Source organism: Melanerpes formicivorus, unplaced genomic scaffold (genome assembly GCF_026170545.1).
Source record: "Melanerpes formicivorus ecotype bairdi unplaced genomic scaffold, bMelFor1.0.p_v2 SCAF_53, whole genome shotgun sequence".
Taxonomy (NCBI): Eukaryota; Metazoa; Chordata; class Aves; order Piciformes; family Picidae; genus Melanerpes; species Melanerpes formicivorus.
The window spans coordinates 3,567,066-3,585,785 of record NW_027142405.1 but is presented as its reverse complement, the minus strand read 5'-3'; the positions used below and the strand labels follow the sequence as shown (position 1 = coordinate 3,585,785).

The following is an 18,720-nucleotide window of genomic DNA, read 5'->3' as shown; positions in this document are numbered from 1 at the left end:
AAACATCAGTGTGTTATCACCAGTGTTCTCCTAAATTCAAAACACAGCACTGTACTAGCTACTAGGAAGAAAATTAACTCTAGCTCAGCTGAAACCAATATATGGCATCAAGGAAAGTTTACTCCTGATGTGTATTTGAAATCATGTTTCTAACTACTGATATGGTTGTCAATAATATTAGTGTATAGATAGCCTGGGAGGAGTATTTGAATACTAGCGTGGCCTTGCAGATACCCTGTATCATGGGAAGATACTCATGTCATGTAAGATGTACAGTTTTTGGACAAGTGATTATTATGAAGATCTCTGGATGACAGCTGGGCAACAAGACCTATAATTGTACCAAATACTAATGGGTCTAGATTCCAGGAGGAGTCTGGTATATAATAGTCCAGGAGATAACAGTCCATATAGGAAAGATTTCTCCTTTACGTTGTAGCGCCTGGGGTTTTGTTTGTGTTCTTCCTCATTTGAGGACCTTCACTAATTGATGTAGGAGTCTCTTGTGCAGTTTATTACCAGTTTTGAGTTCTAATTGTCCTTTGTACCTATCTATTAGATAGTTCAGTAAAACAAATTAAATCAAAGCTTTGACTGTGTCTCTCTCTTCTACGCTAATTACTACCAACTTTATCACTGCTGAATTCACTGGTTCTTGAAGCATGCTGTTTTGCTTATTATGAAGACTGACTCTTTTTCTGCACACACCCCTTTAAGCAAATGTTTGTAATGATTGTTTTGCTGTTTGTGCTTTCTAGGGAGCAGTGATGTACAAGCTGTGTATCACCCTGGTATCTCTCATTTTATTCTTGACGCTTACCAAGAACTTTCCTATGGCGTATATTATTGATAATGAATTCCTTGATAACACACCCTTCTTGTCAAGACTTGGTTACCTGTATGTGGTAACACAGGCAGCAAAACCAAAGTATTACTTTGCATGGACATTGGGTAAGTGTGGCCACACCCTTTATTTTTATAGGTAACAAGTTCATGAATGTGGAAGGGGGTCTGAAACATTAGTGGGAAGGAAACCAAAATATAATCAGTCCCTAGATCTGTAGTTCTCATGGGAGGTGTGCACTTGTTCCTATCTTCAGTGCACCCCAGGGAAGTAGAGGGATGTCAGAAGTTTTAAAAAAACCTGGATACAATCTCTTCTGGCTTGTGTGACATCCCCTGCTCCTGGAACCAAATCTGCTTTTCAGCTTTTGCCAGAAAAGTCGATATAACAGTTACCTTTTACCAAAAACTCTGTACCCAAATATTTTGTAACAGGAATTTAGGGGGGAAAAAAAAGTTTTGCCTCCTCTAAACCTTGATTTTTATGTTTTGTTCTAATTTGCTACTTACATCTGTGGGATTGAGAGGTTAAAATTGGTTGGGCTGGCTCAGGCTTTCCAAGCACATTACAGTGCAAACAGATCTTTGTCTTCCTTTAGGGACATCCTTAGCACATGCCATCTGTATTGCAAAGCTGCAGTGCTTATTGTGGGGCTGAAGTTAGGCTTTGTCTTTAAGACAGCTGTGTGATCCTGTACACATGTTAGCTTCGAGCTGTCAAGAGAAAGGATTGGAGAACCAGGAGGGGGGAAGCAGGGAATGGAAGGACTCAAGAATTTCTGCAAGGAAAAGAATAACAGGAGGAGGGCTCATTATAGAGCAAAGCAAGTTTATTTTATTGGGAACCAGCTAGACTGGTGGTCAGAATCATCTTTTTTGTACTTTACTTTCTTCCTTTTAGAAATGACCTTTTCAATCTATGTGTGAGGAGTCAAATCCTCACATAGGCAAGGCTGATAAATGAGAGATTGAGGCTTTTGCTGATATTGCAAGACTGTGTGTAGGGGATATCCTGAAAGCCCAGCCAGCAATGCATACACCTGAAAGTGAGAAGAGTGTTATTGGGATGGGATGGAAAGAGCCAGGGAAACTCATTGTGAGTCTGTGATTAAACTTCTGGGAATAAAACTGACAGGTTGAGGGAAGACAGCCAAGACTGGCACGTGCCAGATGAGAAAAGCTTTGGGATAAAGAAATACTTGCTCAGAAACTTATTTCTGTGAGATCCAATGTTAATTTGTTGCCTCCATTTCCCCCCCCATTGACTAAAAGTCTGCTGTCGAAGAGATAGAGTGAACTTGAATTTGTGACATGACTAAGCCATCGAGGCTGTAGAAATACCTTACAAATGAGGAGCTTTGGGAAAGGCACACATTGCATACTGGAGGGTGAGACCTCAATAATGCACGTTGCAAATCCGGGCAGCGGAATAGCAGAGGCTTTATCCTTTCGCTGTTTAGCTTGCGGTGACATGGCCCAGGGCATTATGAAAGTGCCTGCTGAAACCGCCTCGATAAGCACTTCCTGCCCTCAGAAAAGGACAGTCACACTATTGTGTGAAAGCCATGGCTGAATTCCTCCAGAAAGACAGAAAATTCAGCTTCTTGCCACATTAGCAATAGTCATAGGAATGTGGCTGCAAACATAACTTGGAGCTGTCAATGAAACCAGTTTGAGACTGAAAGCATGTATCCAAGGAACTGTGAAAGCAACATGTCTGAGCTGTACAAATCAGCAGGGGAACCTCTGCTGGCCTTTGGAAAATAGCAATTCTGCTCATCACACCTTGCTCTGCAGGCAGCAGCTTGGGAAGCAGGAGGCTGATGGATCTCCTGTAGTATTATGTCCTTGAACTTCGGGTTTTTCACTTTTGGCAAAGAAACACTAAGCAGTACTTGCCACTCTTGGAGCAGAAAGATGGAGCAAATCCAGAGTTCCCCTGCTCAAGAGTGACAGTTATATCCAGTTCCAGTCCTGTGAGCCTCGCAGCTTGTTACTGTTCTCATAGTAAGAAACAGGCCATAAGGTAAATATAATTTCAGACAGGGTGTTTGAGGAATTTTGGGTTGGTAGTGTGGTTTTTTGTTTGGTTTTTTTGTTGTGGGTTTGTTTTTTTTCCCCACAGAGAATTAAAACCTTGGAGGTGTTTCTTTCCATTGGTAAAATCTATCTCCATTAATAAAGTAGCAAATAAAATTGAAAGTTTCAGGTTAGATAAGCTTGTCTATATATTTGTCCATTTATTGCTACTCCTGGTTGATTTTAACTAGATTCTCTTCCTAGTTTTGTGCTTGGGACTCTTCTGTGAGCTTGTGCTTGTATTCATAGGACTGAAAAAGAAAAATCAGTTTTCATTCTTGGGCAATAAATGCTGACCTCTTAAAAGTGTAACTTAATCAGGCTTGTATGAGGTAAATGATCCAGAAGGAAAAGCATTACCTGTATTTTTGCTCCCCTTTTTCTTCCAATAATCCTTGGTGTTGGCTGCACCTAGTGATCCAGAGGTAATGAGGCCCTCCTGTTTTCGTAGTACAGTGAGAGAGGATTTATGGTGGAGGCATGTTCAAAACAGAATCCTGAGACCTAGTGATGAGATGGCTCCCAGGCAAGGCTAAAATGGAAAGCAGCTGACCGGCGTGCTACAAAAGTGCAGCATTTGAAATGCCTGCCATTACCCAAGCTTTCATTTACACTTAAAGAGCAGTTAAGTGTGTAATTGATGTTACTTGATATTTGAGTTGTAGAGATGACGAAGTGGGAGGCACTGAGCAACAGGATTAGTAAAAGCCTTTGTTTGCGGAATTACGAATGAAAGCCTTAATGAAAACAGCCATGCTGAAACCCTTAATAGGGGTAGTGACCATGGCTTTGAGACACCACATGGTTTTGGAATTCTGAAAAACGCTGTGGCATTCAGGTACACTTCTGGGGAAAATGCTAATTCATTTTATGGTAGCTCTTTTATATCTATCTCAGGTGGATAACAAAGGCGAAATAATGGGCAAAGCGGTTTCTGTCCATTGCTGCTTTATTTTTATGTTGCTGTTTTATTTCTTCAGCCCAAGGAGGAGCTGCTCTTTCTAGCTAGGAAGTGAATTTTGTGTTGCTTTAGCACAGTGCCACTTTATTAGAATAAACCTTTATTAGAATAAACCAAACCAGGTTGGAAGAGACCTTCAAGATCATCGTGTCCAACCCATCAACCAATCCAACCCACCCAAACAGCTAACCCATGGCACCAAGCACCCCATCAAGTCTCCTCCTGAACACCTTCAATGACGGCGACTCCACCACCTCCCCGGGCAGCCCATTCCATAGCGCAATCACTCTTTCTGTATAGAACTTCTTCCTAACATCCAACCAAGAGTGTAATGGGTTGGGGCAGACCCCCTCCCCACCACGCGCAGAAATGACGACTCAGACAAAGGGATTGCAAAAGCGATGGAAAGTTTAAATAGAGAACAGTGAGTGCGTGCAGAGAACTAGAAACACAGTGACAAGAGAGACCCCAAAACAGACCCAGAGAGATCCTGTCCCCACCTGAGGGTGCACCCAAACCCCCAGGGATCCTCCTTCCCCCCCCTCCCCACTGCTAGGCTAGTCTCAGCTGGCCAGATCTGAGACTGCCCATCCCCCCGTGGCCTTGGGCCTAGCCAGGCCCATGGCCGGGAGATCTCCTCCCCAGTTACCGGGTGGCGAGGAGGAAGGAAAGAGGAAGTGCCAGACCGCGCCGTAAAACTTATAGTGGTGCAAGGGATCATGGTAGGAAATAACCTAATGTCCTGTGTCCGCCCACTGGGCTGGACTTCTGGACACAGGAAACACCCCTGTAGCAGAGGGCACCCAGCCCAAACTACGACAAAGAGGAAACTTGTCTTTGAAAGAGAGGATTCTAATTGCTACAAAGCTGTCTTGAATGTGTATTTGGTGTCATTCTGACTTGAAAGAAGATGTGTTTTTTTTAAGCAGGCTTGATTTGACATATTTTGCTCTGGCATTACAGCAGATGCAGTCAACAATGCAGCTGGCTATGGCTTCAGTGGAGTTGATGAGAGGGGCACTTTCCGCTGGGACCTGTTGTCCAATTTGAATATCTGGAATATTGAGGTGAGTGAAAGAAGTAGCTGCACTGGCATGATTACAGAGAAACAGGCAGGATAGTGGGGAGAAGCTTTCCTAGAAGGAAAATAAGTCTGTGCCATTAGGCTACTCCTCTTTAACATGTAGAGGTTTTGTGTTTTATCTGCTGGGCAGATAAAAAGCATCTGTCACACAGCCTTCAACACACTCTGTATTCAGGTTGCATTTCTAAATAGTTTATAGAGGGCTAATAAATGATTAATCAGATGTTTAATAAATGAGCAGTCAATTACAGTAGATTGTGGTTGAGTTCAGTGGGTCAATAAATTGCTCACAGCTATGATTCTCCACCATCTGTGGTATATTCTGTTTATTTACTTCTAACAGTCTTCCACTTTTTGTAACCTAGTTGAGATGAGGGGTGTTAGTGAAAGAAGCTGCCACGACACTTGCAATGGCTGAGCCACTGCACATGCCTGGAGTGCCTTTTGTAAACAGAGAAATGCAAGGGTTGGAGAGGGAACTGGTACAAACCAATGAGCTTGAACAGGACCTAGCAGGGCCACATGGAGCTTAAATGGCTGTGGATCTAGACCTCCACCCAGCAAACCACACTGTTTCTCAAAACATGTGTCACACATGTTTCTTGTGACTGCAGTATCCTTTAAACATCCATTAGTCTTTTGTAAGCTATTGATCATAGAATCAATAAGGTTGGAAAAGACCTCAGACATCATCAAGTCCAACCTGTCACCCAACACCTCATGACTAACTAAATCATAGCTTCAAGTGCCACGTCCAATCCTTTTTTGAACACCTCCAGGAACAGTGACTCCACTACCTCCCTGGGCAGCATATTCCAAAGGCAAATAACTCTGTCTGTGAAGAAATTTCTCCTCACCTCAAGCCTAAACTTCCCCTGGCACAGTTTGAGACTGTGCCCTCTTGTTCTGCTGCTGGTTGCCTGGGAGAAGAGACCAACCCCCACCTGGCTACAACCTCCTTTCAAGTAGTTGTAGACAGCAATAAGGTCTCCCCCGAGCCTCCTCTTCTCCAGGCTAAACAATCCCAGCTCCCTCAGCCTCTCCTCACAGGGCTTGTGCTCGAAGCCTCTCCCCAGCCTTGTTGCCCTTCTCTGGACACGTTCAGGTATCTCAATGTCCTTCTTAAACTGAGGGGCTCAGAACTGGACACAGTACTCAAGGTGTGGCCTAAGCAGTGCTGAGTACAGGGGCAGAATGACTTCCCTGCTCCTGCTGGCCACACTATTCCTGATGCAGGCCAGGATGCGATTGGCTTTCTTGGCCACCTGGGCACATGGTTGGCTCATGTTCAGCTGGCTGTCAACCAGTACCCCCAGGCTCCTTTCTGCCTGGCTGCTCTCCAACCACTCCAACCCCAGCCTCTAGCACTGCATGAGGTTGTTGTGACCAAAGTGCAGCACCTGCCACTTGGACTTGTTGAATGCCATCATGTTGGACTCTGCCCGTCTGTCCAGCCTGTCAAGGTCCCTCTGGAGACTCCTTCTACCCTCTAACAGATCAACACCTGCTCCCAACTTGGTGTTGTCTGCAAACTTACTAACGGTGGACTCAATCTCATCCAGATCATCAATAAAGATATTGAATAGGATAGGGCCCAGCACTAGTCCCTGGGCTCACCACTAGTGACTGGGTGCCAGCTGGATGTGGCACCATTCACCACCACTCTCTGGGCTTGGCCATCCAGCCAGTTCCTAACCCAGCACAGAGTGCTGCTGTCCAAGCCACGAGCTGACAGCCTGGCCAGGAGATTGCTGTGGGGAACAGTGTCAAAGGCCTTGCTGAAGTCCAGGAAGACTACATCCACAGCCTGCCCCACATCCACCAGACGGGTCACCTGATCATAGAAGGAGATCAGGTTGGTCAGGCAGGACCTGCCCTGCCTGAATCCATGTTGGCTGGGCCTGATCCTTTGGCCATCTTGCAGGTGTGCAGTGATTGCCCCCAAGATGATCTGCTCCATAATTTTTCCTGGCACTAAGGTCAGACTGACAGGCCTGTAGTTTCCAGATTCCTCCATCTGCCTCTTATTATGGAGGGGCATCACAATGGCCAGGTTCCAGTCATCTGGGACCTCTCTGGCAAGCCAGGACTGGTGGTAAATTATGGAGAGCAGCTTGGCCAGCTCATCTGCTGGCTCTCTCAGTACCCTAGGATGGATCCCATCTGATCCCATGGACTTGTGGGGATCCAAGTGGCTGAACAAGCCCCTAACTACTTTCTCATGGATTTCAGGGGGATTATACCGCTCCCTGACCCCATCTACCGGTTCAGGAGGCCAGTTATCCTGAAGTCCTCCTACCTTACTGTTGAAAATGGAGGCAAAGAAGGTATTTAGTACCTCAGTCTTTTCCTTGTCTTTAGTGACAGTGTTCCCCTCCAGGTCCAATAAAGAGTGGAAGTTCTTCTTGCCCCTCTTTTTAGCATTAATATATTTATTAAAATGCTTTTTATTGTCTTTCACAGAAGTGGCCAGCTTAAGTTCTAACTGGGCTTTTGCCTCTCTGATTTTTCTCCTGCATGATGTAACAACATCCTTAAATGTATCTTGAGTGCCTCCCCCGCTTTCCAGAGGTGATACAGCCTCTTTTTTTCCCTTAATTCATTCAAGAGCTGCTTGCTCATCCAGGCTGGTTGCCTTCCCTGGTGGCTCATCTTTTGGCACATGGGATCTGCCAGTTCCTGTGCCTTCAAGAGCTCCTGTTTAAAGTAGGTCCAACTGTCCTGGACCCCTTTGTTCTTAAGGGCTGCTACCCAGGGTACTCTCTGAATCAGTTGCTTAAATAAGCTGAAATCTGCCCTCCGGAAGTCCAAAGTGAGGGTTCTGTTATTGCTCCTCCTTATTTCCCTGCATATTGAAAACTCCACTATCTCATGGTTGCTGCACCCTAGACACCCTCCTACCATCACATGTCCCACCAGCCCTTCTCTATTTGAGAACAGCAGATCAAGCAGGGCCTGACCCCAACCCTACAACATAGGCTCATTTAATAGCTGCAGCAAGAACCTGTCCTCCATACACTCTAAAAACCTTCTGGACTGCCTCCTCTCCGCTGAGTTAAGTTCCCAGCAGATGTCTGGCAGGTTATAGTCACCTACAAGGACAAGGTCTGATGATCTTGAGACAGCCTCCAGTTGCTTATAGAATATTTCATCAACCTCTTCATCCTGGTTGGGTGGTCTATAACAGACTCCAACAAGGATGTCAGTTTTGTTAGGCCTCCCTCCGATTTTAACCCACAGGCACTCAATCCTTTCATCCTCTACCTCAAGTTCTGTTCTGTTTGTTTCTCTAATGTGAAAGATGGTCAATGTAATTTGTTTGCCCCAAAGACTATTTTGTGAATGCCAGGGGGATGTGAAAATGTTTGTGTGACAGAGACAGCCTTCTTTTCTTTAGAAAGAGGAGGAACTTCCCTCTGTAATTCTGTAGTTAAGATTTTAAAAGGAAAAGCAGGTGAAAACAAGTTGACTGCTTTATTAGTGAGTGATCTGTGACTAAGTGACTATGCTGTAAAAGCTCTTCTGAAAAATGAAAGAGCCCCTCTAATTCTTCATTGAAAGATACCAAATCTGGAAGTTTCATTAGATGTTCTCTCTCAGTATCCTTTCCTGTTGTTGTGTGTTTGGTTTTGTTGGGCTTTTTTAACCTTAATTAATCTTCAGTATACATCCTTCCCTGAGTGGTACAGAATACACAGCCCAGAAATGCTTTGTAGTCCTTGATGCAGCATGCCAGATACCACTCTGAGAACTTGAATCAATACCTGGTTCGATATGGGAGCAGGGGATGATTCCTGCCTTGATGAGCTGAGCAGTTCCCGCTTGAAGAAGGCAAGTGAAGTGTAGGCAATGCTTTTTAATCAAGCCAAATTAAGGAAATGGGAGTTTTTGCTCCTCTCTACCCACTGCAAGACTCTTCAAAACCTTTTTTCCTTTACTGGTCACGTGGGCAATAGAGGTCAGGCTGGAGAAATTATTTCCAGGAGCACTAACAGAGTGCTTTCCATTGATTTGATCATGTGTGGTAAGAAAGAGAGGCTACATAAACCTCACTTAGGGTGAGCCTTGAACTATCACTATGCACAAATGGAACTGAAGCTTCTGTGTGACTGTACAATGTGTTTTCAGCAGGTAGAGCCAGTTGCATATGTAAAATTGGTAAAGAATTGGGTGCTTGAGTGGTAAATGTGAAATTACCCACTCTGTCCTAAAGATAAACACATGGCAGGAGTTGTGAGCGCATTAAAATGTGACAGTGGCTAAACCCATGCTGGGGATTTGAGAGCCCTGGCAGCATGAATATTTTGAAAGCCAATGACTTCTTTCTCTCTTGGTAATGTAACAGGGGAGCTTAAGAAAGGCCAAGAGAGAGTGACAATATTAGTTGGAAGAGAAATCACTTTTTTCTTGGCTTCTCTTGGTGCAGGAATGCAATTAAAACATGGCAGTAGTGCATTGGGAAATACTAATAATTTTAACTCCTTAAGTACAGAGAATTAAATGCTAGCCTTCAGGATTCTGGGTGGGAGCACAAAAATATCTGTATATACTTTTTGGAAACCTTTGCTTTTAGTACCTCTTTTCAGTGTGCCTTTGCCTTCAGCTGACACGGGAAAATAATGTGGTGTCATTGAATCTCATCACTCTTTGGTGAGGAGGTCCTCAGAGTTTTCAGTCAGCATATGAGGGACAAGGGGGAGTAGGGATGCAGAGCCACCAGAGGTGAAGCTGACCAGGATTAGGGGAACTGATGCTGAATGGAGTCCAGCAGTCCCCTAAAGAAAAGGGAACTGGTCTCATGAGGAGGTATAGGTGGTTCTCCCAGAAGAGTGGAGTCCACTCTGGTTTCTCAAGCTGGGCATTGTGCTGATAATTGCCTTCTAAATTTAGTCTAAAATTGTATGTTTGTGTTTTTCAATCTTCCCCCTTCCTTTTCCAAATAATGCATTTCTTTTAGCTTTCATAACACATCGTTTATTAGCACTCTAGGGAGGTCCAGACTGTGTGGCAAGATATCTCTTCCAAAAATGAAGCCATTTATGAATGGAAAGGAAGGCCAAGCACTTAAAACGTGAAAGCTTTTCAGATTTCCCATAATTTGAGAAGCAACCAAACACTGTGTTTAATTTTACAAAACAAAGTGAGATTATACAGAGGGTGCCACGTGTTAGCATTGAGGAGTCAGTCCTGGTTAATGTCCCTCCCAAAACATATTGGTGACTGTGGCACAAACTTCACAACACTTAGCTACCAGAATGAACATTTTTCCGTCTATCTCCTGTCTAATTTAAAAAGGCAAGTGATTTTTTTTTACAGGTTTGAGTGCTAACATTTCATGTAAACTTATTTCTTAGACTGCAACAAGTTTTAAGATGTATATTGAAAACTGGAACATTCAGACAGCTGCCTGGCTGAAACGGTAAGTAATGGGACAGTACTGTGCTTGTGAGACCTAAAACCTCTAGATGGCCTGCAAAAATGCTGACTGGTGGAGCTCATAAACATATAGCCCTCTTTTTCTTTCATTGTTTCCTGTTTCTGGAACAGCTGGTGGAGTACAAGGGTATTTGGTGCTGTAAAGTTTTATTGCTGCACATGTAAAATGCCCACATTTTATATATGAGCAGCAAAGCCATAAATGAGTGTTGGATCTCCCATAATAAAAGATAATAGCTTTTTGATAGCATCTTTTAGGCCACTGTTTGCCTCCATTATTCTTGTTGTACTGTTTCACTTGGCTGTGTTGTGTTTTCCTGTGCATTACTGCCAGAGGTGAGCCTCACCATGTCACTGAGATCCAGTTCAGTTAGAACTGAAGAGAAGTCTTTAGAGCCCTGGTGTAGTCTGGCTTGAAGTTAGCAACAGATGCTTGCCAGGGAGCCTCCATTTAGGATACAGAGAAGATCTGATTTTAACCCATGACTGCTAACTATACTGATCATAGAATCATCACAGAATGGTTTGGGTTGGAAATGACCTTAAAGATCATCTAATTATAACCCTCTTGCCATGGGTAGGAAGACCTTCCACTAGATCAGGTTACTTAAGGCCATGTCTAGTCTGACCTTGAACATTTCCAGGGGGGAGAGATACACAGCTTCCTTGGGCAAGCTGTTCTAGTGTCTCACCACCCTCAGTGTAAGGAATTGCTTCATAACATCCAGTCTAAATCTACCTTCTTCCAGCTTGCAGCCATTAGCCCTCAACCTTACATGTCAAGTTTCATAAATGGAACTGTCTGCTATTACTCATTTTTTTGTCATGATTAAAGCTCAGTGTACAGCCAGTGTGGTGTCAAAAATGCAGGTACAGATTTACTGTGTTTACCACAACTGTTTGTTGTTAAATATATGCACCTTAAAAGTCAGTATTTACTAATTTTCATTATTCAAATGATGTTCCTGATAAGTGTGTTATCTTGACTCATTTCTTTGGAACATGGCATTTCAGTTATACATCAGGTAGCCAAATAGATTGGTTAGTGTGCTCTTGAACTGGTATTATTTGCTTGCATTTTGGGGGTGAGATCTTGGGCTGATAAAATTAGCAGAAATCTCCTGCTTTGCAATAGTTTATTATGCTCCCTCTTGTTCATAGAATCATAGAATCAATAAGGTTGGAAAAGACCTCAGAGATCATCAAGTCCAACCTGTCACCCAACACCTCATGACTACTAGACCATGGCACCAAGTGCCACGTCCAGCCCCCTCTTGAACACCTCCAGGGACGGTGACTCCACCACCTCCCTGGGCAGCACATTCCAATGCCTAACAACTCTCTCTGTGAAGAACTTTCTCCGCACCTCGAGTCTAAGCTTCCCCTGGCACAGCTTGAGACTGTCCTCTTGTCCTGATGCTGGTTGCCTGGGAGAAGAGACCAACCCCCTCCTGGCTCCAACTACCCTTCAGGTAGTTGTAGACAGCAATAAGGTCTGCCCTGAGCCTCCTCTTCTCCAGGCTAAACAATCCCAGCTCCCTCAGCCTCTCCTCATGAGGCTTGTGCTCGAGGCCTCTCCCCAGCTTTGTTGCTCTTCTCTGGACACGACATGTTGTTCCCAGCATCTGCCAAGTTGTCCATGGTTCAACAAGCTGAATCAGCTGATAGATACTCAATACCATGCAGATGTCATGCCCACTCTATAAGGAAAGGGCTGGCTGGGGCAGAAGATTCATGGGACTTGTAGTTTGAACTGTAACATGAGATGCTTCCTGTTTCAGGGGGCTTTTTTGGCTTCCAGGTTTGGAGTGTTGGTCTCTTCCACTTTGCTGACTGGCATGTTTGGGGGCAAGAGTCTGTGGTTGTTTTTTCTCACTCACTTTTGCTGGCTGCTTGGCTTCTGCTTTTGCTGTGAAGTACACTGTTATGGTATTGTACATTGTATTATTTCATTAAACTCTCTTTGTCTCAGCTGACCAGGCTTTTTGTGTTTCTTGAGCTCCCAGTTGTGGGAGTGTTTAAAAATGCCTCTCTTCATCAGTGAAGGGTGTAGTCATGGCTCTTTGTCCTTCCACTTGCTCTTCATGCACCGACAGAGTTTTTTAGGGTGGTGTGTGATTCCAGACTGAGGTATAAAGGTGAAAGAGAAGTCATGCCTGCTCTTTGTCCTGTTATTTATTTAAATGCAGTCAATGCTGAGATTATTTGTACAGGCACTCTTTGGATAGGATAGGATAGACCAGGTTGGAAGAGACCTTCAAGATCATCGTGTCCAACCCATCAACCAATCCAACCCACCTAAACAACTAACCCATGGCACCAAGCACCCCATCAAGTCTCCTCCTGAACAACTCCAATGATGGGGACTCCAGCACCTCCCCGGGCAGCCCATTCCAATGGGCAATCACTCTCTCTGTATTGAACTTCTTCCTAACATCCAACCTAAACCTCCCCTGGCACAGCCTGAGACTGTGTCCTCTTGTTCTGGTACTGGCTGCCTGGGAGAAGAGACCAACCTCTGCCTGTCTACAGCCTTCCTTCAGGTAGTTGTAGAGAACAATAAGGTCACCCCTGAGTCTCCTCCTCTCCAGGCTAAGCAGCCCCAGCTCCCTCAGTCTCTCCTCATAGGGCTTGTGTTCCAAACCCCTCACTAACTTTGTTGCCCTTCTCTGGACTCGTTCCAGCAAGTCAACATCCTTCCTAAACTGAGGCCCAGAACTGGGCACAGGACTCGAGGTGTGGCCTAACCAGTTCAGTGTACAGGGGCAGAATGACCTCCCTGCTCCTGCTGGCCACACTGTTCTTAATGCAGGCCAGGATGCCATTGGCCCTCCTGGCCACCTGGGCACACTGAAGGCTCATGTTCAGCCTACCATTGACCAGTACCCCTAGGTCCCTCTGCCTGGCTGCTTTCCAGCCACTCTGACCCCAGCCTGTAGCACTGCATGGGGTTGTTGTGGCCAACGTGCAGAACCCGGCACTTGGATGTGTTAAATCTCATGCTGTTGGACTCTGCCCATCTGTCCAGCATGTCCAGGTCTCTCTGCAGAGCCTCTCTACCCTCCAGCAGATCAACTTCTGCCCCCAGCTTGGTGTCGTCAGCAAATTTACTGATGATGGACTCAATGCCCTCATCCAGATCATCAATAAAGATGTTAAAGAGCACAGGGCCCAGCACTGATCCTTGGGGCACACCACTCTCTGGGCTCGGCCCTCCAGCCAGTTCCTAACCCAAGGCAGTGTGCTCCTGTCCAATACTTGCTGCATCAAGCATGATTTGTCTTTCCCTCCACCTAAATGGAGAGTGCCTCATTCCCTGCTCTGTAACAGAGGCAGGGTAAGGCCATTAAGACGACAGAATAAGCCCTTAAAAACAGAGAAGGGTTTGAAGTGCAGTGGCCATTGTGCAGTTGTATTCAGCCTCTTCTTGTTTTGTTTCTGTCTTCACAGCGTTTGCTATGACAGAGCTCCTTGGTATCCTACGGCGTTAACATTTGTCCTGTCGGCCCTGTGGCATGGTATCTATCCTGGATATTATTTTACGTTTCTCACTGGAATCCTTATCACACTTGCAGCCAGAGCAGTATGTACCTTTCATTGTTCTCTCCTAAGGCCTATACTAAATACTATCCAGCTGTCAACTGCAGGAATCATACTGGCATAGTCAAGCAGCTTGTCCCTGCTGTGAGCCCACTATCATGCCTTTGCAGGGTTGAAGTTGACAGATACTTTCTGTACTGATGCTAATTACAAAGTGCTCCCAGCAGTCACAACCAACACCAGTCCTGCACATGCTGCAATACTGGCCTTGGCTGTCAGAAGAAAAATTCCTTGTGGGTGTACAGCTGGTAGTGCCACCAGCAATGTCCATACAGTCAGATGAGCTTGGGATTCAAGGTTAAAACTGAGTCCAGATTTCTGTGTTATCAGCTCACCACAGTCTTTCACAAGAAGCTGTTGCAAGTTGACCATTAGCCCAAACTTGAATTCTTTCATGGAGATGCAACTGAAACATTAAACCGGTCTCTCTGGTTTTGGGCCTCATCTAGGGTAGAGTCACCAAAGACAGAACAGGTTTCTTTGTGTGTCGCTATCATTAAATTTATCACTGCTGATGTTTCAGGCTGAGCCAGCCAGTTAAGCAGGGCTGGTAAGCACCAATGTTTGGCTATGGACAAATTAACCAGGTCAGTTTGAAAGGTGAATTAAACTAGTGATCAGTATTAACCACAGTGACTAGAGCAGATTGCTGATCATGCAGCCTTAACATGTGCTTTGCCTCTCATTTATGAAGTTTTCGTAGATGCAAAGCTAAACCAGTATCTCTGGGGAACCACACATACTTGCAGGTATAAATGTGCATGTATTAATTTAAAGTAACTTTGTTTCACCATTGATAAACAGTAATAAATGAAAACCAGGAGGAAGGAATATCAAATCATTAACAACTCCCCTCCCCAAAGATACTGTGCCAGTTAGCCAGGGTAAGAGTCTGCTTCTGTGATTGTGACAGAGGAAACTGGGGGCTGCTGTTTCACTGCGAGATCTTGGATATTCCAGTCAATGCACACCTACCATTCTATTCCCAGTGCTTTCTAACTGGTCTATAAACCTTCCTGCAATACTAATACTGATGATAAATGGAGAGCCTCATGCTACAGTGTGTCTGTGTGACATTGCCTAACAAATTTATATGATTTTCTGCTTGCTTTTCCCTGACCTGCAGATAAGAAACAACTGCAGACATTACTTCCTCTCGTCAGTGCCTCTCAAGATCACCTATGATGTTCTTACTTGGGTTGTCACCCAACTGGCCGTTTGCTATACTGTTGCACCGTTTGTTATGCTGGCTGTTGAGCCCACAATTAAGTTTTACAAGTAAGTTCTCTCCTCTTAACTGCTATTCTGCAGATCAAAAATACAGGCTTTTGTTAAATAACCCAAGCCACTGTTAAGCAAGGAAATTGTAGGCCTTTGGACCAGGGCATGAATTTTTTCAGCACTGTATACCTAAGAGTGGTATTAAGCACCTTACAAGAATAATAAGAACTATGGAAAGTAGCACAAATGAGACCACAGGAAGGTGTGACTCTGTGGTTAAAAGCTGGATCATACTGCTCCCAAATGTCATCCTCCCCAAGCTGCCTGAGCCTCATGTAATTGGTTTAAGTATTTTATTTCTGCTCGATCGTGTGCATACTGAATTACTTGAAATAATAGTTGATACATGATAGTGATCAACTAAAGTTATCTCTGAGTAGTTGCCTTCAGAAATACAACCCTTCTGTAAATATCATTACCTGACCTTTAGTGGTTAAAAGTCAAGCATTTTGACTTATTTCAGGTCTCAACACTTGAAATTGTTTTTCCCCCTATTTATTCTTTTAAACTTTTTAAACCTTTTGTGTCCTAAGCATGAAGGATGTTACTTCAGAATGCAGCTTTAGATCCTCTAACATCAAAAGTGAGATGGACTGAATAAGTGTGGGGTTGAATTACATGAGTTTATGTGAACTGTAAGGAGTCAGATGCAGGAGTTTGTCAGAACCAATGCCAGAAGATACCAAATGCATAGGCTGTGTGAAATTCAAGGGTGTATTTTTGTGCTTTCTTGATCAGATACACACTTCCTCCATTCATCCCTCAGCACTAAATTCTTCATGAAATAGCTGAGGTTGCACAATTTGTGTTAATGCCAATAAAAACATAATGCTCTCTTTCTGCTTTCGTTCCCAGGTCTATGTATTTTCACATGCACATTCTAAGCGTCCTGGTGTTGCTTGTGTTACCAATGAGACCTCAAGCCCACTCCGTAAGAAAGCCTCAGAATCAGGCCATGCAGAACTCTGTTAAAAGCAAAGACAAATGATGCCTCCAAAGAAAATTGCCAGCTTTGGGAAGTTGGATTATTGTATTGGAAACAAACAAAGAAGAAGGAATGTGGGTGGAATGAGGGTCGGAATGGGTCAGACATGTGGCATTTCTGTTGGTCATCTTAAAAACTTACTGGACAGGGCAGACAAGAGCCTGGACAGGGCAGACAATGACTCCAGTCAGCAGAGCTTTTACAGGCAACGTTTACAGGCTCATGGGGCATTTTATTTTCTGTTTAAGAAATATTTTTATGAAGTTTTTTTTATATATTTAAACTTTTTCACACAGGCATTTTTGCTCTTTTACAGAGATATGCAATTATTAGTCGATGATTTTGTGATCAGAGGGACAGGAAGCACCTAGCAAATACTTAGAGCAGCTGCCTGATGGCCTGGTGCTGTGGACAGCTGGAAGGGGATGTTTTTCACTCTCTAACTATGGAAAGAGATGGTGCAAGTAGAAGACTGTGGGCATGGATTTGTTCAAGGTGCTGGTGCTGACTTCTGCCTCTGTGGGGAAAATAGGGAGAAGGGATTTCTTGGGCAGTCTGCAGAGCAGGGACTGCAGCCTGAGCTAGGTAACAAAGGTATTTCACATCCTTCAGTGTGATACCTGCTGGTAATGAGGGCAAGACAGGTCCCTCCCCAAAAATATTTTGCCAGTTAGCCAGTGTAAGAGTCTGCTTCTGTGATTGTGACAGAGGAAACTGGGGGCTACTGGTTCACTGTGAGATCTTGGATATGCCAGTCCATATGCATCTATCTTTCTACTCCCAGTGCTTTCTAACTGGTCTATAAACCTTCCTGCAATACTAATATTGATGATAAATGGAGAGTCATATGCTACAATGTGTCTGTGTGACCTTGCCTAAGAAATTGATATGAGTTTCTGCTTACTTTTCCCTGACCTGCAGATGTCTGGTAGCACTGGGGACTGGCTAAGCCAAAATATAAAGTCAAGTAAAAGCAAAAAGGAAGAGAAGGGAGGGAAACCCAACCTAGACTAAAAGAAGGGACATACACCCTGTCATCTGTAGAGTCGTGCTTCTCTAACGATGCAGCTGGTGTCATTGCTACACCAGCCTTACTTTGTGGTTTTAGCATGATGCAGCACTTCCATTTGGGTATCAAAAGAACTGAGGAGTTCTGCAGATTTTCTATTTTAAAGCTTGCAGTTATAGGTTAAATCTGAAAAAGATTTGTAACTGATTGAGCTGCTCTATTCAAAAACCATCCTTTCTTATGGAGGGGTGATTTCCCAGCAGGATAACACTAATATGCAACCCAAACAGTAATTTATCATGGTTATAATAAATCATTCTCTACAGAATATTGTGATGTGATATGATAATGATCATCACAACAGTCAAGACCAAGTCCTTGTATGATCATGATATGTGACTTAGCATGTTGATGCAAGTCTCCTCGCTTGTAAATTCCTTGGCTTACAGGGGTGTTTTGAGGCTTAATTTCTACAAGCTTGTACATTGAGATGACCTGCTGCAAAATGCTGTGCCAGGATTTTTATATTACACTTCTTTTAAAATCCACTTACCCCAATAAAACAGACTGATATGACACATCAAAGCCAACTAAAACTTTTTTCTCCTTTTAAATGTCTGTTACCCAGGGATGTTTTTATCAGGGTTTTGTAGAAGAAATTCTCTTGTTGAAGTGTTGGTGTGGCTTTATGATTTAAATGATGTGTGATTGAGCAAAGAATCTCCTGTTCATGGCATTCTGATTCTTGTGTCAGACTAAGATTTTGCAGAATCCTAATGTTTTGGGGAGAAACAAAGTGGTGAAAGCAAAACAAAAAAGGTGACTTTTTTGTTTGCTTAGTCTTTTGGTTTTGCCCCTTTTTTTTTGTTCCCTCTGGTGGGAAGTTTTTGTTCTGTGACCACCTCATGATTTAGAGCATAGTTCATGGGAGAGTTTATTTGATAATTTATTTAGCAGGTGAGATGGGATTAAAAGTTTGATCTGAATAAAGAAATTGCTTTGTGTCACCACCTGGCATTATTAATCACAAACATCTACTGCAGAAACGGGTGAATGGGGTTGAGATCCCTTGCTGGATATTGCAGAGCAGCAGTTGGGCTTTATGTCCTGCTCCTGCTGAAATGGTGGCATGACGACCCCTGTTTGTTTTTGTGGCAGCTTGTCTCTGACATGGACAGTCCTCATTTGTGCAAGTGTCCTTGTGACAGCAGTTTTAGTTGCCACTTGGGCATCTAATGTTTCCCTTGAGATCTGGCTGTGCCACTCCTTTTTCCTATGGAGGCTGAACCAGGGCGCATCCCCTGGGACAATGGGGCTTTGGGTGCTGCTGGTCCTGGGATCCCATCAGCTGAAGCCATCTTGTGTTTACCTCCAGAAACTGGAACAAATAGGTATGTGTGTTGGCAGAGCCAGCATAATGCACATTAACTCTGGGCTTCAGC

At 44.0% G+C, this 18,720-nt stretch overlaps 1 protein-coding gene across 2 annotated transcripts in view; it reads left to right on the top strand.

Moving 5' to 3' along the window:
- The window catches only part of MBOAT1 (membrane bound O-acyltransferase domain containing 1), a 69,037-nt gene extending 50,752 nt beyond the window's left edge, over positions 1-18,285 (top strand). Inside the window, exons 8-13 of one of the 2 annotated variants that reach the window (XM_068160851.1) lie at positions 759-951; positions 4,847-4,950; positions 10,322-10,386; positions 13,854-13,986; positions 15,130-15,281; positions 16,140-18,285. In XM_068160851.1, coding sequence (XP_068016952.1) covers positions 759-951; positions 4,847-4,950; positions 10,322-10,386; positions 13,854-13,986; positions 15,130-15,281; positions 16,140-16,272 — 780 coding nt within the window. In that variant the 3' untranslated portion in view covers positions 16,273-18,285. Of the gene's footprint in view, positions 1-758; positions 952-4,846; positions 4,951-10,321; positions 10,387-11,564; positions 12,352-13,853; positions 13,987-15,129; positions 15,282-16,139 lie in introns of those variants that run through there. The other variant, XM_068160852.1, reaches the window with a different exon arrangement.
- The last annotated feature ends 435 nt before the right edge of the window (positions 18,286-18,720 follow it).